The sequence below is a fragment of the Lepidothrix coronata genome, unplaced genomic scaffold (assembly GCF_001604755.1).
Source record: "Lepidothrix coronata isolate B3197 unplaced genomic scaffold, Lepidothrix_coronata-1.0 Scaffold78, whole genome shotgun sequence".
In the NCBI taxonomy this organism is placed as follows: Eukaryota; Metazoa; Chordata; class Aves; order Passeriformes; family Pipridae; genus Lepidothrix; species Lepidothrix coronata.
In genome coordinates, this window is record NW_016690258.1 from 3026448 (window position 1) to 3053553 (window position 27106).

Genomic DNA, 27106 nt, shown 5'->3' on the forward strand with positions numbered 1-27106 from the left:
CCCAGTGGACTGGCACGAGGAAAGCAAACTGGCTGTCCTCAGCATTTGATATAGGGCTTTCCACAAACACCAGCTAATGGGAATTCCTCAGTGGTGTCCCTGGGAGCTTCAATATTGGATGTCAAGGCAGACTTTTGTCTTCTCAGCAGGCAGTTGGACCTGATGTGCTTAACTCTTTCCAGCCCGAACCAGAAGGTAAGGGACTGAGCAAAGCAGGGTCTCAGAGTGGGCTCCAGCTCCCTGCTGTGCTTGGCTGCTCCATGCCCTGGCCTCAGCTGCACAGCACTCCTGCTCCTGCAAACTCAGTGCACATCCAGCTTTGTTTTATTGTCAAGGCGCCTCGGAGGACAGGAGTTCAGGAGGATTATTGAATGCCTTGCAGCTTGGAGCTGGCAGGCACACAGGGCACGCTGAAGGGTTTTGTTTGTGCCTGGTGAGAGCAGCTGTGGGCAGGAGTGGGTGAGTGGGGAAGTTACCAAAAGAGAAATAAGGAAACAAAAGGCACGTTTGGGCAGGAGGGGTATGTTTGCATGGGGGAGGGCAGGAATTTCTTTTCTTTGTCGGAAAGTCTAAAGTGCCTTTCTTTAGTGCCTCGGTCCCTGCATGGGGCCTTGGTCAATAACATTCCTCCCTCACCCTGCGGAAGGAGACGGGCCAGGCAAGACACGGCTGAATGAAATTCCTCTCACCTCACCCCGTAAACATCCCAAGAGTCTGGCCCCATTATGGCAGGGTACAAAAGTCTGGGTCCGAGGCCGAACAAAAGGATGGGGAAGAAAGTGCAGGTTGCCAGGGCAACGCTGTCCAGGCCGCCTGGTTTTATCAGCAAGGGGCCTGGGTTTTCTGCCTGAGTTACGGGAATCTGAGGCAATTTATTTCCACCGCAAGACAGAGGCTTTCGAGGGCAGCATGGTGAGGCTCCGGCTTTGCTTTTGGTGTTCACAGCAGGGCAGGTGAGGTGGGACAACCGGCATGGTCTCTGGGGAAGCCGGGTACCCAGACAGTCAGCAGCACCTCAGGTGGCACAGGAGCAAAGTGAAGCCCAGGGCATCTCCTGCAAAGGTTTACACAGGGTGGTGACCCTCTGGTGGGTCTGTCCAACTTGCTACTTACAGGACGTGGGCTCTGTTCCAGCCTCCTCTGCAACACAAGGAGTCCACTCATCCCTCTTTTCAGAATCCATTCATCTCCTTTCTCTAAGGGTGGATTTACTACTTTCTCCCTGCTTGGGGATCTCAGTGTCTTGTCAGGTTGGATTAAACTGGGGAAAACTGTTTTTCAGTAGCTTGACAGAGAGCATTTTACAAACTAATCCAGATATGCTTTGTTATTTTCTTTCCAGATGAAGGTTGGTGACTTCTAGGTCTAGTGCTATCTGCTCTAGAGAGCATCAAAGTTTCCTCTGACAGGCCTGGATTGCAGTGGGAACATCTGGAACCCAGTGCCTAAAGGGTCAGAAGAAGTGGCGCTGCCAGGTCCCCCCCAGCATGGCATTTAGCAATGCTAATGCAAAACATTAAAGCTCCTTGAGCCACTGAGGACAGGGTCTGGGATGTGTTGGCCTCACATCGACAAGGAGGATTTCAGCTATGGCAAATTTAGTTCCAACTAGATGGATGTCCTTTCCTACCAGTTTTGGCGACAAGAGAGAGGGTACTCTAGGGACTTGGAAGCAGTAAGGACAACATGGCAAGCCTAGCTGAGATAAATCTTACAAAGGGTGTTATGACACTGGGAAAACTATCATTTAGGCATCCACTCACCATAGTGGCTCTATTGGGTGGCAAAGATGTTCATGATGTGGCCCCTGGCCAGTCTGAAGGAGATGATAATGCTGGGTGTAGGGTCAACATGTAACACAGAGAATGACAGAATGAAGCCTGAATGGTATAACAAGACAAGAGACAAAAGTCTCTTTTGATGCCCTGCAGCCAGGACAAGCAGGTATTTGTGGTTTCCAAACAAACTCATATGCCAAAATGCAGGTGTGATGGCACTGTTTCCAGAGGCAGAACCTCTCACACAAGAGAAAGAACCACACTGAATGTTGTGAATGTAATACCCACTCCTCATTTGTCTGATGTTTTTTTACTGCAGGGCTTGGGGAGTTTGCAGGATGGGTCAGTAGCATGCCAAGATCTGGAAGAAAACTTGCAGGCCAGCATGGTTAAACGGCTGGAGCAGAACCAGCTCGGCATGCCATGGAAAGCATTCGGCCGAGACAGCCTGCTCATCTCAATTCATCTAGACAAATTTCTAGACAAATGCAGCAAGCTGTGCTCAATGGAGTGACAGGGAAATTACTAATTAAACTGGAGACGATGGGATTAGTGGAAGAAACAGAAGTCGGGTACAGAAGCTGTGCCTCTGGACAGAGGCAGTAGCAGGCTAGACAGAGTTTGCCACTGGAGTTTCTCTGGAATCGATCCTGGGATTGATCTTGTTTATTCTCTCCATGAATGATGTTGTCATAAGAAGTGGAAGCGCTTAGGTTAAGCCAGCTGATGACGCAGAAGGGGGAGGCATTGTGAATGCAGAAGAGATGGGAGATCAAACAGAAAGCAGCAGACAACCTTGAGCATGGAGACACAGGAACGAGTTGAAATTCAAGAGCACGAAATGCAAGACTAATCACAGGGTTGGGGCTTTTTGTGCTAGACAGGGAGTGTGTCAGTTGGACATGACTGAGGAGGAGGTGAACTTCGTTGTAGCAGTCATGGGTGATTATGAACCACCAATGAGCTAAAGGCACAAAAAGGCGAACAAGACCCGAGGGGCTTGGGATATTGCCAGTAGAAGCAGGAAATTATTAATAGCATTTGCAAAGTACTGACAAGACCTCATCTAGCATCGGGTAGGAGTCCTGGACAGGTAGGCTGAATTCACGCCAGAAGCAGTGCAGAAAAATTCTCAGAATATGATCAAGAGACTGGAGATCCTGTTTCACAAGCAAAACAAAGGCTGGAAGGAGTTATCTTCTCCATTGGTTTGCTAGTGATACTCAGGCACACCAGAAAAGCTCAGTAATTAGAAAGCAAGGATCTTGACAACCCCAGAGACCCTGTGTCCCTGTGTTTCCAGCCCACCTGAAACCACCTGAGCTCTTGCCCTCCACAGGACCTCTTTCTCAGAGTGACCGCTTGCATCCTGCTCCTTCCCCCTCCCTGCCTTCGTGTCTGGAAACTGATCCCCACTTCAACTTTAAATAGGGAAAAAGAAAAGGAAAGCCAGTAGACTGGGTCTTTTGTACAGCAAAGAAGATTAGGGGCCTCCCAGGGACTTGCAGCTTGTAAGAGGGAAGGGCTGGGAGATGGAGGGAGGTAGGGGGGAGGCTCTGCTCTCCTCCACAGCTGGTGAAACTCAGACCTGCCTTTGGTCTGCTCCTTACAAAATCTTTTTCTGTCCACCTTCCTTCCTTTTTTCCCCCCCAGCTTGACACTGTGGATCAGCATTTGAGGGACTAGGATTTTTTCAGTTCCTGCAATGGATTTAATTCCTGAAACGTGTGTCCTATTCCCCGCTGCCATGCTGAATCAGGAAAGCATTCACCCAAACAAAAGCCAAATCCCCCTCCTGGGGGCAATCAGGAAAAGGGGTCCCTGCAGTGGTCTCTAGGTTGAAGACAAAAGGTTCCTTGGACTATAGACAAGCGGGTTAGTGCCGCCATGGATTATGGAAACAGCTGTGGACAGCAAGGATTAGCCACCACCTGTGTGACGAAGGCTACGTGTCTCCAGTCCCAGGGCCAAGAGAACACGTGGCAGATGCTTTGTGCTACCTGTTTGCCTGAGCTTGACTCCAAAGGTGTTATCTTTACTTTCAACTTGCCCCACCAAATGCAAAGTGCCTAGGCTAGGATGAGCCAAACTTGCCTAGACCCAGGTTTGGACAATCTTAGCCTCTTTTAACTTGAAATGACTGACCCCTTCTCTCCTACTGAGAGAGCCCAATCTCTCTTTGGTTCTGGGCTGTAGGAAATGACTTGGTGGTGGTGAGCACACTAAGGCAGTGCAATGCCTGGGTATGGGGTGAGCACAGACCCCGCCACTGCCACCCGGGCATGGAGCTGCTCTTCATTCAACAGCTCGGTCTGCCATGGGGTGCTGGCTTTTTTAAAGCCTCCTGACTGAAGGGAAGCTGCTGCACCTTTTAAAGTGCTCTGTCATGTGGTATGTCCATGCAGCACCCCATCCCTTTAGCCCTTCTGGGCTCAAGCTTTGTCCTCTGTAAAACAGCCATAGCATAGACTCATCCTCTGGCAGGGGAGTTGCAAAGCTAAAATCATTAACAGTTTCGAAGCATTCAGCTATTTTAGTGAACTCAATTGAAAAGCTTTTTAGGAGACTAATAATCTTAGCTCCCTAGCAGAGATTGAATAATGTGCAGTAAATCCTGCCTCAGGCTTCATGCACTGAACAACACGGTAGAAAAGTCCTGGGAGACTTTTTGCTAACTGTGCAACGCTGGTCCTACATGTGGGATGAAAAAGGGTCCTCTGGAAAACAGCTCAGCTCTGGAATTAGCATTAAATCTGCTGCAACCAGATTGGTTTGGGCAATTTCATGTGTATTATGCATGTTTTGTTCTATAATAGTCAGCAATACAGTCCTTTTTGTCAAAGAGTTTTTGGGTTAAACTTTAACCAAAAAACTTTACCATGAGGGTCACTGAACATTGGAACTGTCTGCCCAGGGAAACTGTGGGGTCTCCATCCTTGGAGATACTCCAAATCTGATGGGATGTGGTGCCAATCAACCTGCTCAAGCTGACTCTTCTTTGAGCCAGGTGGTTGGACTACATGGTCTCCACAGGCTCCTGCCAACTTCAACTGTTCTATATTTTTTAATTAGCCATAGAAGATGTTAGAGTAAATATATGCATATAGTTCCTCCAAACTTAACAAGTAGGTGCCCTATAGAGAAAACTCAGTGAAAATAATTAAGTTGGGCAAAATTCTAAACTACTGAAGAATTGGTCTTACAGTGGCAAATGTTGAGCAGTCCTGACTGATACTCCTGACCCTGCTGACAGTGGGGTTGTCTCTCCTGCTTTAATTATCTTCTGCAAGCTCTAAGGCTGCTTCAAGTGTTTGGAGCTGCTATCTGCTATAACAAGATTGGCACAGCAACAGAAGCTTGAATTTTGACTGGAGATGTTGAGAAACTAGGTTTTCTAATCCTTTTTCAGAATATCTTAACTAGGTTTTATTAATAATATTGAGTCAGACTGAAGACTCACCTCCCACTGGCAATCACAGGTGGGTGTTTGGAGGAGAAATGGGGTGTGACCCTTCCCTCATGCTCTTGACTACCAGCAGTTTAGGATGCCGCTGGGTTGGGAGAGGATGCTTTAGCCTCTAACTTTCAGGGCATGAGGTTTGACAGGGGAGATGGCCATTCAGATGCAACAGCACTGAGCCTGCAATCCCTTGAGCTGAGGGCAAGGAGACACCCTGCTACCCATAGAGCATGAAAAGCCTCTCCTCTTTGCTTCTTCTATTCAGCCAAGAGAAAAAGACAGTGGTGGTGGCCTGAATTATGGCACTTGTGAGTTTTTCCTGGTGCTGACAATAATGAGGGGCAGCATTAGTTTCCAGGCAACTGATTTTGTGTCTTTCCAAGGGCCTCTGGCAGTGGGGTTTCTCACTGAGGACCCTGTTTTCTTCCCTTCCCTGTGTAAGCATAACACTTTGACCTAAATTGCACAAACTCCACTCTCCTGGTTGCAGGTTTTTTGCTGTGCCTTGCCCTTGATTTTCAGATCCTTGCAGTTCTTTTTTGAAATATCAGCCAACACGGGCTCTCCTCATGGAAATCCCCAGAGCAGGTGGATCTGTGGGGGCAGAAACACAAAGTGAGGGTAGCAGAGATTAAAGACTGGGCTGGTGGGACTGGAAGAAGACACAGTAGTAAGGTACAGCCCCAGAGAAGGCATGTGAACTTGGTGCTTCTTGTAATCTGGAGTGATAAGACTAAAAGAGAAAGACTGGGAAAGTGGAGTCAGCACACAGCTTTGACAGACCTTCATGCCTACAAACCTACAAAGCCACTCAAAACAAATTTGTCTGAATTTAACCAAGTCCTCATCTCTGATTGTGGTGCTAGTGCACCCATGATGCTGCTAAATGCCACAGCATATTCCCTGATAAAACCAGGGTTATTAAAGAGGAATAAAGCTAAAATACCGGTCTTTACCAGATAAAGCTGACTAAAGCTGGGTATTTGCAGGAACAAAGGAAATTACATTCTCCAGGCTGCATTGTAGAAGTGACCCCAAAAGTTCTGTGGCCCAAAACCATGTAGAACTGTAAATATGGTTCTTTTAGCCATAGAGATTTGACTTTTTAGAACCAGAATGGTGGGCTTTTTTTTTCATGGAACTTTACTTTTAGTCTTTAAAATAGGAAATTGTAGAAGAGAACTTACAGGCTTCTAGGAACATCAAGGATCAACTGTTTCCTAACAGAAGGCAAGCCAGGAGCCAAAGATGACCCCAATAAAGGCACTGCCCTTACCAGTCAGGGACCTCTTGTGTAACACTTGAATCCTGGGAAGAGAGGGAACTGGAGCTGGGAATCAGAATGTTCAGATCAACCCCAGGGAAGCAGCAACCACACCACTTCATACAATATGAAATGAGATCTAACAGGGAAGAGGAGAGGGAAGGTGGAGGGGGATCCATTATTCATGAAGGCAACAGTAGTACAACAGAGCTTCCACAGACCCACGCAGCGTCGGATAAGGTTACTGCAGAAACAAGGGGTGGTAATGGTATGCCAAAGCTCTGCTTCTTGGGTGCAGGAAGAAGAGAGGCATTGAGTCCTTCCTTTTGCCTTCTTTTCCCTTCCCTTCCCGACAGATAACACTCTCCTGGGGTATAAGACAGCAGAAATAAGCTTCCTTGGAAAGCTCTATTCGTGGTCCTTTGAGGAAGATTTGAGAAGTTAGAAGCCCACAGAGCAGACCCCAGAGAGATGGCAGACAAGTGAGATCAAGGTTCTCTGCCTCTCACCAAGGTTGATCCTGATTTCCTCGATAGGTAAACCTATCAGGGCTTGGCACTTGTCTCAAATGACAGCACGTGTTTGCCATGGCTCTGCAGTTTCTACAAAACAATGATTTCTTTTCTTCCCTCCCCCCCACCCTCCTCCCCTTGTTTTCTGCTTTCTCTCTTTATTCCCCTTGCAACCATAGCCACTGGCTCCTGTCTGGCAGGTTGGCTACAGGACACCATTTACAGCTGGATGGGTGAGCAGATACCTGTGCAGTGCTGACTGTTAAGAACATGGAGAACATACACCAGCAGCTGTCCCAGAGAATTAAACATCCCTGGCTGTTTGGACAGGAAACCAGGCTCTGGCTTTGCACTACTTGGCTTGGGAGCATCCTGAAAGTATGTCAGAGTATTTGTTAGAAAGAGGGAGAGCCACAGAGCTGGATCAATTTGCAGAGGAAGGGCTGTAGCCTTTATAGCTTGTTTTCCCTGCAGTGGCATCACCTGCAGTGGTTTCTTTACCAGGGCTATTTATATTGTGCGTGATGGGCTGGCTCTAGCTCCTCTTCCAGGCAACGGTGGTGGCTGTTACCTGCATCACTGTTACTTCTAGAACTCAATCAGGCCTGTGGGACAAGAAATGGGATTGCTTCCTGGGCACTTGGTGGTGTGTCTATACAACACAGGTGTGGGGTAGCACAAACAGTGGGGCATTTTGCTTAAACTGTTATCTTCCCACTCACCTTTTGGGTGATGTGCAGGGAAGAGGCAATGGAGAGAGGATTATCTATTAAAAACACAATCAGATGCTGAACGTGAATATGGACTATGGGCTATGATCCAGAGGGAAAATATCCACCATGCACTGCAATGCTTTTGTTTTGCCTTGAATAGAATCAGACCTGAAATGCTGGAGGTGGTAGAAAATGAAGTATTTCCTACCCTGGGCAGCTTGTGCAAGGCAGAAATGTGTGCAGACACGTGAAGCAAAGGTGATCCCTCCACTCAGCAGGTGAGGAGGCAGCAGCAGCTGTAAGCTCAGGCCAGCAGTGTGGTGGGCCTGAGACTGTGACACACTCACAGGGGCCACTTTGATGGACTAGAGTGTGGGCTGAATCAGGCCCTTGTGCCAAAAGAACTCTTCCTCAGCTCAGGAAGGTTTTGCAGGATCAGACCTGATGGAGCTGCAGGAGGTGCTGACACCAAATCAGTGCATGTCATCATCAGGTTGTGCCTGGAGGGATGTATGGGTTGAGCACGCTGGCTTGGATCATGTCCCATGCATAGTACTAGGACTGCCAGGCACTGCAGCCAGAACACTCAGTGCTCACCTGGAATACATTGCATGATATATTTAGAAACCGGGTTCTTTATTTCTTCATTGTTTTTAATTACATTCAGCTTTTCTGATATTTCTGCCAGTGGTCGGCCACATGGTTTTGCAAAAAAAAAAAAAAAAAGCTGCCACCCAGCAGCATGTGGGCCCTGTGTCTGCCTGTGAGCCAGGTCCCATCTGGCTGTAATTACTAGCTTCACATCAGCAGAAGAGTGTAATATTTAAACACAAATGTTTGATGTTTGCATAGCAAACCTCAGGATGGAAAGCTCTTGATAATCAGCCTGCAGGGAGGAGGTGGGCTTGCTGCAGGTGAGTACTGAGATGTGTGGGTTGTAGCAAGACTTTGTGGGGCTTTATGGGGATAGAGAGAAGAGCAACACTGAGTCCAGGAGCCCTTCATGCCTTGCTCTGGGTAGAAGCTGCACACAGCTCCTCATTTCTTGCTTAGGCAGAGGAGCTCCATCTGTGGGCTACGAGCCATGCAGAGTGGTGTGGTGCGAGGCAGCTGACCCTGGCAGGGATCTCCCATCTCCTCCGTTCAGTACATGGTCTTGAAAGCTTGCAAGATGGTAGAAGAGCTCCTGAAATCAGCACAACTCCTTGCCCAGCATAGTAGCCACAAGGATGGATAACAACGCCTGTTAGGTCTCAGCAGCTCAGGGAGCAGCTATGCCTGGAGAGCAGTGCGGGCTCTGGCATGTTCCTTGAGTTCCCAAGGTCACAGAAACATGGCCAATCTATTGCACTGGCCCCTAAAAGGTAAGATTGAGACCACAGCAGGCATTAGTTACTACAGGTTGGATCTTATGTCTGCCAGAGAAGGTGTTTGATGGTGAGCCCTTCCAAAGGGTCTTCGCCTGCTCGCAGTGGACCCAGTCTGATACCTCTTGTGTACGAGACTTTGCATCTCTGTCCTTCCAACCTGATCCTTTGGGGAAGGAAACCAACAAACTAGGATGTCACCCTGCTCCAGTTGGGATGACAAGTGAGAAAACAGCTTTATCATCTCCCAGGCACCTCTGGAAGGTGACAGACACGTGTGCTGCCTGCAGCACCTTTCACTTAGCATTAAAGTCCAAGGACAACCAGGCACACCCAGCCAAATGACAGTCTTGGATCCACTCATCCCTGTGCCACCTCCTGTAGGGTAAACAGTACCTTTGGTTTGCTCCCGATGGGGAAGAAACAGCTTGCCTGGAGATGCCTTTCATTCATGATGCCATCATGGGACTAGTGGCTGGCTCCTCCTGAGCTTGTCCAGCCAGGGCTCAACCTGTCACAACTTGTCATTTTATATGTGCAGGAAGCTAGAGCCTAGGATAACAGGGTAATAATAACAGGATAACAAATGCCTCCTCAGTGTCTCAGGGGGCTTGGGGACCTATTCTCTGCAGCTTGCGCACCCAAGGCGAGCCAGCCCCACTGTCGTCATCGCCTCCGTGAAGCATTGCTCATCTCGACAAACTTTAAAGCTGCATCCTGACAGACCAAAATAAATCAATCAATAAATAAATTGTCCGTCTCGTCTACTGGATTCTGCAGTTTATTTCCTCGGCGCTGATGAAAAATAGTTGGATGCTTAGTAGCTTCATGAGACTAATTATGATAAACGGCCCCATCGCTGCTAATATCCGGACATTAATTCCCAGATGGAGCTGCAGAAAATGTCAGGGAATGGAAATGTCAGCTCTCTAAAAGGACCTGGCAGGTATTGAAGTGGGGACTGGAGCATCAGCAGAGGAGGAGTAGGGGGAGATCTGGGAAATAGCAGGATGTCGGTACACATTTGGAAGCTATAATTCTTCTCACTTGACTGCCCAGTTTCTCCCAGCAATGCCACAACCACAGCTTCCTTCGGATTTTGCCTGCTCTGAGCTCTGCTCCCAGTACCGAGGCAAACGATCAGCACTCACTAGGTGGGTGACACTTCCTTTGGGTAGAAGAGGCTCAACCTTAAGCTTCAGGAATCTCCTCCCCACTGAGATCCCCAGAAATGTTGTCCTGCTCTGCAGGATGGACACACCAGTAATTCCCCTTACACTGCATGTGGGGCAGGCAGGCTGACAGGCAACAAAAGGTCACCTCCAAACTCTGCTTCCATTCTCCTCTGGGTTTCACATCTGTATTAATATTTACATTGCTACAATTATCAGTTGCATACAAAAATCTGATGGAAAACAGCAAAAAAAAAGCCCAAAACAAAAAACTTGTTTGGGTTTTTTTGTGGGTTTTGTTTGTGTTCTCTTGGGTTGTTCATTTGCTTTTGTTTAGGTGGGGGTTTGTTTGTTTGTTTTTTGTGGGTTTTTTGTTTGTTGTTGTTGTTGTTGCTTTCCACCAAAAGTTTTTATTAGTTTCAGAGGGCTATTTATGGAGAATATTCCCAGCCGAGTGAGAAAGTACTTCAAGAGTAGATGGACCAGCCAGATAAATGATATGAACGTCCAGCTACTGACAGCACTGTGCCAATGACGGCAGGAAGTCAGGCTGGCACCTGGTGCAATAAATCAGCTGATGAACAAGTTCAAGAAAGTATGTTTTGAAGCCATTCTAAATCCAAAAATGTTAGTTTGTACTCTCGTGGTGCAAAGAAGTGTATTGGTTGTGCTTCTCTGTTCGGCCCATTGACTCAGGCCCTGCTCTGTTCACCTGTTGAAACGGTGTTCAGGTGAGGATCTATCCCAGCTTTTGGTACATGCTTTCCAGTGGAAAAAATCTGAACAGATTCAGGATTCCTTGATCAGATGCTAGTTGGTTGAGAGAAAGGCTTTTCACAGGAGTCTGTTACTGTTTGTCAGCAAAGGCTGGAATTTTTGCTCAAAGCTAGGTGATTTGATGCTTACCTGCTGAGAGCAGATATAACATTAAGCCTGATGGGTCTGGTCTAGACCACAGACAAAGAACCAGAACTCTCCACACTTCCCAGCAAGTGCCCTCATGGTAGGGAGCAAAGATGCCTCTGTCTCTCATGAAAAGCTTGATGTTCCTCTGAAAGCTACAGGGAAAATTTCTAGCCTTTCTAAAAGCAGTCAAGTTGCAGGGAAGTGCCTGCACCATATTTGCTGGAGGAGCAAGTCCCAGTCTCCTGTGATGTTCTGACAGATGATCTGTCATCTGGGGCTGCAGGAAATCTGCCCATTGATCTGCTTGAGGCTTCTGAGGAATTTGAGGGTCTAACCCCAGCAGATTTGGAAGCCAGAGGGATACTTGAGAGCACCTCTGCTAATAATATGCTCTGAAATGAAGGGACCTATAAAGTACATATAGGCTCTCGGAAAAATCTCCCAGAATACTGCTCGCTGACAAGCTCTTTCTACCTGCAGCCCCATGGAGAAGCTGGCAGCACTGTGTTTGAGGCAGTTCTGGCCAATTCAGCTGAACCAGTTGTGTAAAAAGGCTTTCTGCAAGCTTCTCTGCCCACCACTGCTGAGACCTCACCGTCGAGGCTTATTTAGCTTCTCAATCACCACCACTCCCTGTGTGCTCAGGCTTGGCCCTGGTAATCCTCACTGTCATCTCCCTGCTTCCAGACAGCCCTATGTTTTTGCATGCCTTCCTTGAGAAAGTAGCCTCTGCCTGAAAATTCCCGGGGGAAACCTTCTGGCTGGGTTAATGGTGTGATCCCCAGTGTGAGAGAACACACCCCGGGAGATGATGTGCAGTGGCACAGTGGTGGAGATGAGAGATGAAGTTGGCAAACAAGAGCATTACTAACCGAGTCAAAGGCTCATTTGTTTTTTGAGGCTTCAGTGAAATCTGGCTGGAAAGTAGAGAACTTTCAGCTGACTGCTACAAACCACTCCCTGGTCCCAGTCTGCCTGAATTCAAGGTTAACAGCCTTGCATTGAGAGGGTTGTTGAAAGCAGCAGGAATATAAAGAGAACCTGGCTTGATATTGCCTTCCCAGAATCAACCTGCCCCTTCAGGAGATGTGCTCAGGAAACAAGAAGCCAGACCTTGTCCTGATTCTCCCTGTTTTATGACTTTTTCATGACATTGTGTTTTTGGCATTCAATCTGAGGGCTTTCTGTCAAATGTACTGTTAGCATTGTCAACATGGGCTGTTTTACTCTAGATTAGTGCTGTATCTTGTGTGTGGGAACACATGTAGGTGTGGAGACAGAGAAATCTAGGGCCTTATTCTCCAGTGGCCTTGTGCTTTAAGGATCATTTACACTTTCAGCAAAATGTGTGTGGGGTGGGTATGGAAACACTGCTAAATCTGAAGGGGCCTGCCACCCACGGTAGGGGGTAGGTGCAAGTGATGAAACAAAACAACCAGTACATCATCTCTGAGGTCCACAGAAGTGGAGATTTTTGATATTTTATTATTCATCCCATAACTAAGGGAAGGTTGTTCTCCGTAGAAGTGAGTTTAGTGTGATATCCAGTCCTGGCAATGGTGTGTTCTGAGCTATTGGCTTGGGAGAGATGCATGAGAGTCAAAGAAGTGAAAGTGGAGGTCAGGAAAAGTGGCTCCAACAGCCACAGACCATGTAAGAGAGAAGCTGGGATCTTCAGCCAGGAAAGAGCCTCAGAGGCAAAATAAACCATTAGCACATTTCACATATTTCTCCTTCCCAGTGTCAGCTCACATCCTAACAACTGTTGAAACTGGTTTGATTCTTGTGTCTGGTAGCTGAGAGCTCTCTCCTTTCCTATGAGTTCAGATGCTGCTAAACCCTGCTCATGCTTTCATGCCAGTGGTGTGGCTGTCTGGACAGGGAGAGAAGTGTTTCTCTTCTCCCAAATCTGCCTTGCACTAAGGAAAACACTGGGTAAGTCACTGATCAGCCTGTTTCAGCAGGGACTTGGGAACCTCTTCTTGGAGAACTGCTTTCTTGGGAACAGCATCATCTGTAATTATGGATGGATCTGTGGCCTCGAAAGAGCCCGTGGTAGGAAAGGAACAGAAAGAACTGTCAGAAGAAAGACAACACTAAACCTTTTGTGCTGACCCTGCTGGGAACAGCATCTCAGCTTGGACTGATATGAGAAGGTGAAAGCACAGAAACACTCAGCTGTGCCAACCACCACCACTGCCACTTTTAACCTGCCCTTTGCAAGTGGGTGGGCATCACGTTCCCCTGCCTGATCTTCCTGGCCTAAAGGAGAACCCATTGAAGCAAGATACAGTGCCAGCACATCCTGCTGCAACACCTGGAATGAGTCTCTAGGGAATAAAAAGGCCCTTCTGAAGGCAGGTCAGGGAATGAATCTGTCCTGGCAGCACATGGATGGAGAGCAGGTGGCTCACCCACCTGTCTGCTTTCTGTTCTGGCCTGGTGGGTTTGTGAAGGCCCAGCCACTCGAATCAGCTCAGCTTTCATCTCCTGACTCGCTGAAGCATTTTGTGGCAAACTTTGAAAGCCTGGTCAAAAAAGAAGCCAAGCTAATCACAGGGACAGCAAGACCTGCTGTGAATCCCAACCTGCTGCAGGGCGGATGAAGCCAGGATGGGACGGACAGGTATTTTTCCCATGCGAAGGGCTCCACCATTGTTTCCTTCCAGTCAGAGAAGCCATCTGGGATGTGACTCCAGGGAACTCCAGCAAGAGCTGTAATTATATCAAACATAATTGAGGCAAGCCAGCAGCACTCCTTGCTTAAGTAAAGCGATGAGGCCAGCAATATGACAAAGGACCTACACTCGGGAGTTTCTGCAGCATCTGCTGCTTTCAGTGGGGCCAGGAGCAGTTCAACATGGAGTGCAAATCCACCCAGAGACCTCCTTGCTGCATGGGGCTGATCCAGTGAACACCTTACTGGATGTAATGCACCAGGCAGCAGCTGAGGATTTTTGGGAGGGAGCTTGCTTATCTAGAGGAGCCTGTTTTTCTTCCCTGAGGCTCTGCCTGCCACAGCCTCCACCTTTCTCTGCCCGAACCTCACATCCCTTTACTTGCAAATTTTTGGACGGTACAAATGCCTTTTCCACCCTTGACTCCCAAGCCCTTTGCACCTGGCAGGTGCTCGGGCAGGGAGAGGAGCCGGTGGTCATGTCCTGGGCTCTGCTGCCTCCCCATGGCATGACCCCCATCCTGGTGCCACTTTGCCTGACCCTCTGCCCCCGTGCAAGGCCACACGGGCATCCCTTGGGCCAGCCTGCCTGCTGTGTTATCCTCAGGAAGCCCTGCAGAGCCCTGCTTCTCTGGCCCTGCTTTCTAGGACTTCCACCCCTCCCCGGGTGCAGAGCTGAACAGAAGCAGGACTTACTGTCAGCACTTTGCCAGACTGAACAGGCCTGAGGGGTCTCAAAGGAGCTGTGAAGCAGCCCCTGCCCATCCGCCTGCCCACAGTTCTCATCCTGCAGAAGCCTCTACTTACCTCCTGCTTCATCCTTTCCTCCTCCTCCTCTGCCCTTTGTACTCCCTCACACTAGATCTCTTACTTTTATGACTTGGGTTTTTTTGCTTTAAATCTTTTTCTCTCTGCTTTTCCACCTCCTTCCTCTCCCCCAAAATAATCCAAACCTGTTCTCCCTTACTCCCCCGCAGGGCTGGCACTGCTTGTCCCTTCCCCACCATCTCCTCCCTGGCAGACCAGCTTGTTGGGGCCTTCCCAACAGGACTCAGTACCACTTTTCCTTCTGTAGGGCATGACATGTTCTCAAGGGCCAGTAGCCTTCCATCCCCACCCAACGTGACCTCTTAGCTCAAGAGTTTCGTGGGTGCATAAGGTTGGTCATAGACAAGCCACGGTGCAGCTCTGCATCAGCAGTCTGCCTGCCTACAATGGTTTTAGGGATGGGATGGAGGAGGGATCTGCTGGACCTTCCTGGATAGCGGCCGGTGGGGTTGGCAGCCAGCTGGCATGGAAGGTGACACTGGGGCAGCAGGCACCCAGCCCCTCACCGCCCTTGCACAGGGAATGGGGGCTGTCCCCAGTGGCACTCAGTGGCTCCTTGGGGGATGCCACCTGCACCCCGGGGCTGGCAGTCCTGGAAGGCACGGCTGGGGGTGACTTGGTGCCACACTGCAGTGGCCTCTGGTGGCAGCTCTGCGGTGGCCCTGGGGTGGTGACTCAGCGGTGACTCTGAGGTAGCAAGGGGGGCACTGTGGTGTCCCCGCGGTGGCAGCTCAGGAACGCCAGTGGCAGCTCGGTGGTGGCGGCTCTGAGGTGGCACCGGGGGCTTTGAGGTGTCGGCTGAGGTGTTGATGGCTCTGAGGTGGCACCAGAGGTTTTACGGTGTCGCTGAGGTGATGGTGGCTCTGAGGTGGCACTGGGGGCCCTGCACGGCCCCGCGCTGGCACCAGCGGGCCGTGGCAGCCGCCGCCGCCCCAGCAGGGTGCTCCCCCCCGCCCCGGGCGTGGTGCTGCCCGGCCCGCGCTGCCCGGCGTCTCCTCCGGACCAGCCCAACGACCCGCTGGGGGGGGAGAAGCCGCTATCTCCAGTCCGAGCCTTGCGCCCGCCCCTTTCTCCCGTGGCAACGAGTCCGGCGTCGGGGCGGACTCGGTCCGGCCGGTGCGTACCGCCCGCAGGCAGGGCCGGGCAGGGCCCCCGCCGCCCCCGGAGCGGGCCCGGGGCTGAAGGCTCCGAGGAGGGCTCGGGGGTTGGAATGGAGCCCCCCGGGTCGGGCCTGGCGGAAGGGAGGGTGCCCCGGACCGGCGGGCGGACGGGCGGGCACGCAGGTGTGGGTGGTGAGGGTGGTGAGGGAGCCCCCGCGTGTTTTGAAGGCCGTGGAAACGCCGGGCAGGGTGAGGATTCCTCGGAGCACTGGAAGTGGGGTGTCCCCCGCGGCTAGTGCGCAGGGTGGGCACGGGGAGCTGCTCCCCTGGCGCTGCCCCGTCTCCTCACGTCGCGCGTTCAACAACCCCTGGGCTGCTCCTCCCGCACCCCGGTTCGTTTCATGGATGAAACAAACAGCAGCACTTGTTTCATTTGTGCTGTGCTTCGTAAACGAAACCGGCGTTGCTGGAGTCTCGGTCCCGGTGGTCGGCGGGGTGTCTCTCAGCACCCACCACGCCTGTCGCCCCAAAAGGTGCAGGGGCAGCACCGGGCAGCAGTAACGGGCAGCACCGGTCGCCGCCCGTCCTGCTGCTCCCCCTCCCCGCGCCCTCCCGTTCAGCTGGTTGGTTATGTGGTGCTTTCCCGTGGAGAAAAGAATGCATTTAAAAACCCAGAGGAAAATCAATTTTAAAACCCTGCAAATCGTTGGAGGGAATGGGCTGCTATAAAACTCGAAATTACTTTCGACTCTCTTTTTAGAGTAGAAGGGATTTGAAGTACGGGGTGATGTTTAAAGCGGTTTGTTGAGGGCGCATCACCTTGTCGGAGCTTATATTGTATGGCTTAAATTATAGGAAGAAGGAATTTCTGCTTGTTGGTGTCCAGATGGTGTAGTAGCTGGGGTTCTGGTTATCCACAGATAAATAGATTTCAGATAAATACTAGATTTCAATCTGTGGTTTTGCTTAGGGGTTAGATGATATTTAAAGTACTATTCTCTTTTTCTGTTGCAATTTTTAGCCATTTTGAACCTTATTTGAAAGAAAAGAGTCCCATTTTGTCAAAGCTTTGGATCAAAGAATTGAAGTAGAGGCAACAGATCAAAAAGCTCATACCAGACGTTGAGCAAGACACGTGGGAGTTTGACTTCTTGGATGTGTAAAGCCTGGATTTACAGAGAAATTGTAATTATAGTTTTGCCACAATGACACACAGACGCTGTAGCTAGTGTTGTGTCAGCAGTGCCATAAGAATATGCTCTCATTTTGAACAGTTTAGCATAATACATTGTACTTGGTATATCTAAGAAACTTGCTTTTCAGATGTGAGAGGGCATGACTGAACTGCTGCAAAGATACGTGCTTCAGTAGTCAGGAAAAGATTTTTCCGAGCTTATTGTAGCTAAAGCTGGGACAGCTGGGTGCCAGGCAGATGTTTGCTGTTGAAGAGCAGGGATATGCTCCCAGATGTGCAGGGTCAAGGGGGAGCGAAGGGTTATTGAGGTGGACAGAAGAGCTGCTTTCAGGTGCTCGCAGCAGGATGGAAGGTGGTCCCTTCCTTAAGCCTGGGCAATCCATGCCAAGGTCTGCTGCCCAGGGATGAGGATCTGGGGTCACCCTCAGATGGAGGGAGGGGAGGACAGCCCTAGGTCTACATGCTGCTCATTCTTTTGGGAGTGTGGGAAGGCAGGCAGTGCTGTTGGTGGAGTTGGAGCCTGGGAAGGAGTGAACTGCTCTGCAATAAGGCCCTTGGCTCAGCAGCTAGGCTGAATAAAAGAGAGGGGGTCTCTCTTCTCCTCTTTTAAACCAGCCTGGAGACTGTTCCTGAGAGCTGGATGGGAGCACCAAAACACCTGCTAGCTGGCACTGGAGCGAGCTCCCCACCATACTCTGGGAAACCTCCTTACTGGAAAAGCTAGCCATATTCCAGCAGCTGAGGTGGCAGGAGAGTAGGATTCCCTTTGAGCTTAGCAGTTCTCCCATATCTATATCAGCTTTAGGGCACTCAGAGAAGCTGTTTTACTAATTTGTTTGGGGAACTACTGGGAACACTTTGGAGCCTGGTTTTGTTCTTTATTTTGGGTGGTGTGTGTCAGGGATTTTTTGCAGTTGCAAACACCAGACCTTCCCTCTGTGCAGCTGAGAGAGCATGATGGATGTTTTTGAGCTGGACACTGAGTAGGGATTTGTTTTATTTTGACATGAGTGCTTGGGAAGGACTTTACAGAAGTGTGAGTACATGGGGAGAAAAGTGGCAAAGAATTAGGCCTGCTGTGGGCTGGCTTGGTACACACTTCCCGCATCATGGGAACTTGGGTGTCAGCAGCAGCAGCCACATTATTTTGGTTTTAGGCAAAGATTGCCAGTCCTGCTAAACTGGGAGTGGGCTCAGTCACTCACCCTACTAAAAGTTTAGGTGAACCTGGCATCCTGGAGCTGGCTTTTTTGAATTTGGTGAGTTTGGGATTCTGGTTCTAAGACATAAAAGCACAGCAAGTCATGTTGCCACATTGGCCCTGCTTCCAGGCTGAGGATGCTCAGGTGACATATCAGGGGAGGCACCACAGGGTCGTTCCGCCTTGCCGCTGTTCTCTGTGCTGGTGCAGCAGGCACGAAAGAGTCCAGCAGTGATTCATCAGGAATCCTTGGATCTTGGCTGATACCAATCAATCCTGCTGGGCTGCTAAAATAGATATGGCCAGAGCATAAAATAGCTAATAAAAACAAAATCCTCCATGGAAAATTCATTCTTCAGGGTGTGAGGTTCCAGTTGCCATGCCAAAGCGAAGCTGAGAGGAGGAAGATTTGATATTTTCTATCTTGAAGGAAAGGAGGGGGTATTATTGATCTCGTCTCCCAGGTCTTTCCAATCTGTTCGTTTACTCCATTTCGCTTAAAAGATTCGCATCATGGTAACCTTGATTTATTATCTGATTTCTTTTTGATTCAACCTCTCAAAATTGTGCACTGGCTTGAACCTGCAGTAATAAACCAGCACAGTTATTCCCTCTTATCTGCGGCATGCATGTAATGCTTTCTCTGCTGCCTGTACCCAATTCATTCTCACAGACAGGCAGCAAGGTGAAATTTAGAAAAGATTGCCCTCTCTCATCAAGTGTATAGGACAGGCAGAGTTTTCACTCCATTCAAGAGCACAGCAGAGAGGGCATGGCAGGAAGGGGTGCTGTGGTGGTGTCTCCAGGTCAGGTTGAGATTCCAGGCAAGTACTGTGCCAGCTGTGGCCTGCAAGACCAGGCAAGGTCTTTCCAGCATTTAGCTTTGGGAAGCTGGAAGACTCCTACTGCAGAGGCTTGGCTTCCAGAAGTAAGCAAGATCCTAAGAAGGGTGCAGGACACAAACCATTAGTCAGGTAGGGCTGGATGAGAAGTCTGGGTCTGGCCCCGAGCAGGAATGGATCAATAAACTGTATTGCCCTCAGAATATCTTTGAGAGATACTGTGGAGAGCTTTGACTCATAATTTATAGGAATCAGCTACACGGGTATGTGTACATCATTATATCAGCGCATGTGTGTGCAGGCTGGAGGGGTTTGTGTCACTGTAGCTGTTCTAATTAGTTACAGTAGTCATCTCTGTGTTTAGACAAGACTAAAATCAAGGGTTGCATTATCCTCATGCCAGAAGTCTGAGGGCTGCTCTTAATTGGTATCTCTCAGTGCACAAAGGTTTTTATAAAATAAAGCTGTACAACTGGGCTATTTGTCTGGACTTGTGTCTCCCAAGGTGGAAGCGTAGAAGTTATTTGTGAGCTGAGATCACCAGCGAAAATAGCCCCTGCAGGAGGAGAGAGAGGGGAGCTTCTGGCTATATTTTAATATGTGTTAGGTGATGCTTAAACATCTGTCGTGAATTATTTAAATGAAAGAGTCAGACTTACACCTGGGAATAGCTGTGTTGGTATCCTAGGCTGTAACCTACTCCCGCTGGGGCAAAGTGTGACAAGGTTTTTAAGGGATTTGGGTGCAGCAAAAGTAGTACTTCTCTTGTAGTCCCAGTTTATTCGAATTCTCCTGGCAGCCTTTTTTGAACGCTGCCACAGATCCGGGAAGCCCCTGCTGCTTAAGGAAAGCAGCTTTTCGTGCGTGTATTGCTGGTTTTCCCCCTCCAAAATCCATCTGGAAAAATAAAGCAGTCTCTTATCCCAGGGTTAGTGAGCTATTGAGTCAGCCACATGAGGCCAGTGGCTCCCAGCCCACGAAGTCAGCGCTTGGTATCAAATCAGGGGATCAAACCCACCTTGTTATCCACTCATCATAGCAAGTCAAGGATATCCAGCATGGAGGAGGGTGTGGAGGGGTGCCAAATATACAGTATGTGACAGGCTCGGTGTCTTTCCACTTGCAGCAAGCCCGGAGTTGCTTCACAGCATTTTTCTCCTAAGAAGATGGAGAAAGCAAGGAAGGAGTTGATTAATTTTGTGGGTAGGAGCCGTCCCAGTACAAGCAACGAGGCTTCAGGCAGGGACTGCAGTCCAGGAACCAGCCCGTTGCATTCTGAAAGCTCCAGCCAGGGGCCAAGAAAATATTCGGCCTCTAGAGAAAGAACATTTTCTTCTGATGTCCTCACTCGAGAAGCCTCCAGTAGCTCAGGGGTAAGTGCAAAGAGCAATTCATTTTCCACTACTGACCTAAAATGAAAAGACCCACGGTACACCTGGTATGGACATATATAGGTTCACCCAGGTCCTAGCCCTTCCTTTTGGTCAGAGGCCTTTGTGCAAGATCTTGACCCTTAAAAAGTGAAGCCATAAGGCTCATCCTGGTCATAGTTGTGCTGCCTTCCTCAGTAGCCAGATAGCACTGTCATGATTCCCTGGGTTTAGGATGCCAGCATGGCAGGGCAGGCACGTTGGTTGTGAGTGCAGGTGATATTTGGTAGTAAAACCCAAATGACTGGCTGCCTAATCAGCCCCCAATCTACATCTTAAGCTGACATCAGACTGCACTCTGCTGACAGATCCCCTATCTCTGTGCACTGGGCTGGTGTTACCAGGTATTTGTGTCTCTCAGCCTTTTCTGACCATTACTCAAGGTCTCAGTTGCCCCTGAAGATCTGGTAAGGTCAGTCTTACAGTCTCTCTACCTGGACTCTGTGACCTCTGCTTGCACTGTGCTGCAGCTGTGCTCTGTTATCTCTGACATTTCTCTCAAACGCTGCATTCCAGAGTGTTTCTGCTGGTCCCCACATGTACCGGTCTTTGCTGAGGCAGTCGGACCTCGAGCACCACACCCCTAAAGGTAAATACACTGGGAGGAAACGTGGTGGGGCAGGAAATGGGGCCATAACTGTTAAGATTGCCTATAGTGGACATGCTGGGAATTAGGCTGCTGACACTGGGTTAGTGCTCTGCTTTCATTCTCCTCTCAGTGCTCAGGAGTGGTGCTGAGCTGCTTGAATATCCCGTGAAAAGTGAATTTCATTTAGAAGTGAAGCAAAGTGAACTGACTGAGTGGTAAAACCATGTTCGCTTTTCTCCTGGATATATCCACTCCTTGCAGGGTTCAAGGTGGACTGTGCTGCTGCCTATGGGAGTTCTGGTCCTGCTGCCAGGACAACACTGAATTTGCATGTGTTTTTACTGCATATGGAGCCAGCAATGGCCCTTTCCTGTGAAAACCATAGAATCAGAGAATATCCTGATTTAGAAAGGACCCACAAGGATCAGCAAGTTCAACTCCTGACCCTACACGTGACAATTCCAAAAATGGGACCTGCCTAAGATTAGAGAGCTACATGGATTTAGGTACCCATACCCAAAATCATGGTTCTCTCTCATTTATTCATTCTGCATCCAGCTGCACCCCAGAGCAGTTTGTTCTCCCTGGATGCAAGAGGTCTCTGTGTGTACAGAGCTGCTGGTTCCACCTGCTTACAAGAACTTGTATCATGGATGCTCAAATATAGGAACAGAGCATGGTGAAAGGTTTGCCAACACTCTCCTGGCCCCTAGAGCACTCCTGGGGATATGGATCATAGACTGGCAGCAGGTGGGAAGAAAGTGTGTGTGTGAGAGGATTTTAGTCTTAAAGAAAGATTGGAACTGTACATACCACCTTCCTGTGCTTAGAAGTGACATTTATTTTCATGAGTGAGGACAAATGATTGCTTCCTCGAGTGAATCTTGACAAGCTAGACTCATCCTTAACAAGTGGAGACAGAACTCTATTTATGATCTGCTGCTTCTTCAAGGGGGAAGAAGCTATCAGGCTGGAAATGTAAATGCAAATGAAACACTAAGTATTGACATAAATAGTTGATAGTGCACAAAGTGCCATAATGGATGGTGCCACGGATTTGGCAACAATGAAGTGACAAAAATGGAACAGCTGTGCTCCCTGACAACAAATATAAATCAGGGCCATTCTGTTAAGACCCCAAAGCAAGAGATATGCACAGGGCTAAAGAGCTGCATTTTAGGGATTCCTCGAAATCATAATAAGCCTGCATGTTGGCATGGACCATGCAAGTGTTTAAGATCACATTCATGCCAGGCTCACTGCCCTTCCTAAGGGAGGGGAATAGAGAGAGAGGAGCCAGTTCCATGGCCATTTCCTTTAGTCTCTAAGCAGACAACATACAGCTACAAGGTTTGAGTCAGGGACCATTTAAGAAGGACAAGGGAATGACTTCTTAGAGGATCCTTCCTGTACCTGACCATCCTGAGACATGTCTGGCTTCAGCATTATTGGCTGCTCTGCACAATTGCTTTGAAATCAAGGGTCACATCCATGACTCAAGAAGCACTTGGAGCGGGGTGAATGATTGGGTTCAAAGCTCGATGTTCAAAATACCCAATTACAAGCCAGAACCTTAAGTTTCTCCTTGATAGAGTGTGAAAGTTCATCAAAGGAAAAGCTCTCACTCCACTAAAATCTATTTTTAGTTCAATGCTTAGCTCTGTCTAGGGAATAGTGCTTTTTAAAGCTTGCATGCAATTACTTAATTTAGGTTAAGCTTCAAATTCCCAGTTTGCTGCTGTTCTATTATTTGCGACTTGTTTAGCAATATAAACAGTTTGGTTTATTTATGGGGTAAATGACATGGTTTAATTTCTGCCAATTCTTGGAAATGTATACTTTTTGCTTAGTCCAAATTTCCATTGAAAACATTTGGCCAAATGGTGAGATTGTTAGCAGTTTGACTCAGGTTTTTTTTCTCACACCACCACTGATGTGAGTGGGAGGTTTGCTTGAGCAAAAGCTGAAGAGAGAGAGATTTGTCCCAAGGTGTGAATAGGAACTTCAGAAGACAAAGATGACCTGAGCAGCTTCTTCTCCCCTGCAATATTCATAAGCCCTTTATCACCACCTTGACCAAGTTCCTCCCAGGTACAACTGACTCTTGGTCTCAGGCCCCCCTCAGGGAGGCAGGGGAATCCCACCCCTTCCTGAGGGTGAGGGAGGCTGTGCACTAGAGACAGCAACATGTCCACTATCATGTAGAGGGTCTGTAGCAAAGCTGGGAACAAAACAGAGCTCCTTAGATCCAGGTCAGTGCCTTGTCTCCTAAAAAGCTGCGTGACAGTAATTCTCAGTGGAGGCTTCTTCCATGCCATCATTTTGATACTGGAAAACCATAATGACATACTGTAGCAGGAAAAAAAGGTCTTTCTTTCTGTTTCTAATTTGATTTCTCTCACAAATCCTAGTGAAGTGACTTCTGCAGACAACCCAGTAGACAGCAGAGTCCTTTTTTGGGTGTGAATGTAAAGCAGAGTGATGGCTGGTGGTTTCAGACATGTGTTTCTCTTTGCCTCTTAGTCACACAATTCAAGATGCCTGAGGACTTCAAAAGTGTCTTGGATAAGCAAGTGGTTGGACCATCCACTGAGACCTTCAGTGAGTCAGATTTCCCAGTACAATCATTTAAGCCCAAAGTGCAGATTCCTTTTGAAAGGCTTCCAGGGCAATCTCCTCGGAAGGTTGAAGTAGAGAGGTAAGTAACTAGAAAGTGGGTAGAGGTGTCGTTATGGAATGGACACAGCAGATTAGGGTGTCAATTTTTGCTTTCAAGACATAACATGTCAAATATCCTTAAGAAAATACTATGCTGGTAAGGCAGTGGTCTCCAAAGTGAGGTGTGCACGCATTGCAGGAGGTGCAAAAGACAATTCACTGGGATGCAGGAAAAAAATACTGGTTTTAAATGGTGTTTATGTCATCTTTTTCTCATTCTTTTTTAATTTCTGCTTTTGTGTTTGCTCTAAAGCTTGCATAATGTATTGGTACAGTGGTACATGTATTTAATTTATAAATTGGAGTAAGCGATCATTCCAGGTCCCTTCCGACTGAACTGTTTTATGCTAAAAATGAAGAAATAGACATGTATGCAACATGTGCTCAAAAATGTTTTTACTGGTAGGTGTGCAGGGTCAAGAGTGGAGTTGTAGGCATGGGAGTGCTTACAGGCACATGAGGTGATTATTTCCTCTTCTGATTTAAAACAGGAGGAGGCAGCTGTATCTCACCTTTGATATTGCTGAGCTCTTATCCAGGAAGGGGATAGACTCCAATGAGCTGATGCCAAGGCACTATGACCCTGACAATATCCCACCTATTGAGGAAACAAAAGATTCTGTCTTTCCTATCTACCTCCCATTAAAGGTAAGAGAGCACGTTTGGTGCTTGTGATTGCTCATACCACAGCAGGTTTCTGAGGGTGGCAGGACACTTCCCCAGTATTGACACAACAAGCAATAAAACAAGGAAATGCTTTAGAGCCAGTTTGGGCCCTGAAGGGTCTCTACAAGATGCTGAGCATCTTCTGCAGGGTTCCCATGACTTCCATCAGAACTGATAGTCCTTGAGAATGCTCCTCACTGTCGTTTTTGTTTCCAAAGGAGAGGCATCTCATGTTTCCTTCTGAAGGCAGTACTCAGTGGTATTACTGCATTGAGACCTCTCCAGGTGGTGGTCTGTGCTCCCCAGGAAAGGACTGGAGGTACAGATAACTGCTTTCTGGGAGAAGATTGTTGACCAAAGATCAGCACAGCTTTTGAACCTGGACTGGTTTTCTTTTTTGTAGCCCATTTAGGAGCTGAATGTTAATTTTCCTCTCATGAAATTTTGTATTGGGTGTTTTCTTCTTTCTGAAGTAAGTCTGCATTTCACTCATGTCCTGGCTTTTTAGGTATTTGACAATGACGAGTACGACTGTCGAACTCCAGAAGAGTGGATCTCACTAGGACTGGAGCCAGGATCTTCCGATAGAAAGCCAGTGCCTGGAAAAGCACTTTTACCTACAGATGATGTACTTGGACACGGTAAAGCTTGAATGAGTTACTGCTCAAGCAAGGCAACACTAACAGTTACTGGCCCATTCAGCAGAAGGGAGCATGTAGAGTCTGATGAATGTAGCTCTGAATAGCAGAAAAGCCTTATCTCGTTTTGACCAGGTTCAGGCAGTGAGAGCAAGAGACCAGGGGTTCACCAACTCTCAGTCCTGCCCTGCCCACTGTTTTAGAAGTAGCCTCTGCCTTTTGCCTTTCTGTTTTTGTGCCTAGAAGTCAGTATAGTCAAAATTTCTCTATACGTAGCTGTCTTCATGGAGTTAGTTAGCTTGCACATAGTATGTTCTGCCTGGATTTCACTGCAAATGCAGGATCCGAAGACAGATTCAGACTACAATGAACATTCAAGTAGTAAGTGGGCCAAATAAAGTGTTAACATTGTTTTCCTATCACTTGGAGCCTTCTTAATGAGAAGGCATCACTAGGTACAGTTGTACTGATGTCCTGTCGTGGATGCAGCTCATATCAACACATCTGCAGTGGTTTTAAGGATAGGAACTGGCAGGCATGCTGCCTGCAGCTCTGGGACAACCTCCAGAGGCTTGGCTGTCTGCAAAACCAAAGCATAAAATGTAAGCTGTGTGTATCCTCAGGCAGCCAGCATGTGATGGTGAGTTCTGCTTGCAGCTGTCTTGGGAAACACTGCACCTGATCACTCCCCAGGCTGAGTGGACTGTTCTGCACACAGGTAGTCAGACCCTCTGGGCCCTGGGGAAGGTGAGACCACTGACAGCTGTATAGTCAGCACTCTTGCAAATTCTTGTGGTTCAGGCCTGTTTTCAACTTCAGCATAATGCTCCCCTGACGTGTATCCATACTGATATCAGTATAAATACGTATCTCTAGTTAGCACCTCCCAGCATTTGAGAGGATCTGAACATTTAAGAATTAGATGCCCTGGGAGTGACTCAGAGAAATAATAGACTGGGGGAGAAGGTGCAGAGTTTTATGGCCACTCTGAGTTATAAGAATGAGGACCCATGTGGAGGGTGACACAGGGCTAGAGCCACACATGGTAAAGGAGAATGGGATCCCCACAGTGCCCACATGGACATTGAGGAATCCTGGATCAAGAGATGAAGGAATTGGGAGGAATTGTGGATCATCCACAGGGAACCCACAGAGGTAAAAGAAAAGTTGGAAATTCTAATCTGTGAAACCTAAGTTAATTATTTAATTGATCACAGCAGAAATTATGTGAGATTGACTGAAATTCAAACTAGCAGATGGTTTTGACTGTGGCATCACTGCTCTGATCAGTAAAGTCCATTTGCTGTAGAGTCCAGAAGAATGGACTAACTCTGTTTTAATCCTTGATTTTCTCAGAGGATCCCAAAAGCCAGGATTTGATCTATGAGTGGATTAATGTTGGTGTTCTGGATTATGACAAGGAGACAGATCTCTACTTGGTCCATAAAACAGATGACAATGGTCTAGTGCGGGATGAAGAAGGGAGACCCATCCTCAATGGAGGAATAACTGCAGAAGGTGTGTTCTGAATAAGGCCTTTTGGTACCTCACATATGGTTTGAGAGCCAGCTCATTACCCACGCTTGTCCTAGGTGGAGATGGGAAGGACATCAGGAAGTCATTTAATCCTTTCCTTGTTATCGCTCTTGACATGTGTCTGTTTAACCTGTCTGAAAAATCTCCAGGGAAGAGAACTCCACACCTTAATTTCACAGTCTATTTGAGGTTTTCCCTTTGGAGATACCTTTCTTTTTAATCCATCTCCCATCTTTCCTCCCTTCTAGAAAAGTAAAATGTTGGTCTTTCTGGTCCCAATGCCATTTTGAAGGGGAATGTGGACAGATTAAGATGATGCACCCCTCTCTTTGAAAGGTTTGGAGATGCTGCTAACTCCATGCTGCTTATCTCTTGCTGTCCTCAGCTCTGGTCCCTCATTTTGATCTCCAGTAAGCCAGCCCAATTATACCGTCTATCAAAAAGCTGCTGTCAGCACTGCAGGCCATTCTGAGTTTCGTTTTCCCTGCAGACTCTTGTAAGCTTTACTTTCATT

At 48.2% G+C, this 27106-nt stretch overlaps 1 protein-coding gene across 1 annotated transcript in view; it reads left to right on the top strand.

Moving 5' to 3' along the window:
• The first annotated feature begins 1121 nt into the window (after nucleotides 1-1121).
• Nucleotides 1122-27106, top strand: part of DNAH1 (dynein axonemal heavy chain 1) — a 90716-nt gene continuing 64731 nt past the window's right edge. Inside the window, 8 exon segments of the mRNA XM_017819972.1 lie at nucleotides 1122-1127; nucleotides 15724-15793; nucleotides 20142-20388; nucleotides 20962-21034; nucleotides 23558-23732; nucleotides 24244-24400; nucleotides 24927-25059; nucleotides 26413-26593. Of these exon segments, the coding sequence (XP_017675461.1) occupies nucleotides 20182-20388; nucleotides 20962-21034; nucleotides 23558-23732; nucleotides 24244-24400; nucleotides 24927-25059; nucleotides 26413-26593 (926 nt within the window). The 5' untranslated portion in view covers nucleotides 1122-1127; nucleotides 15724-15793; nucleotides 20142-20181.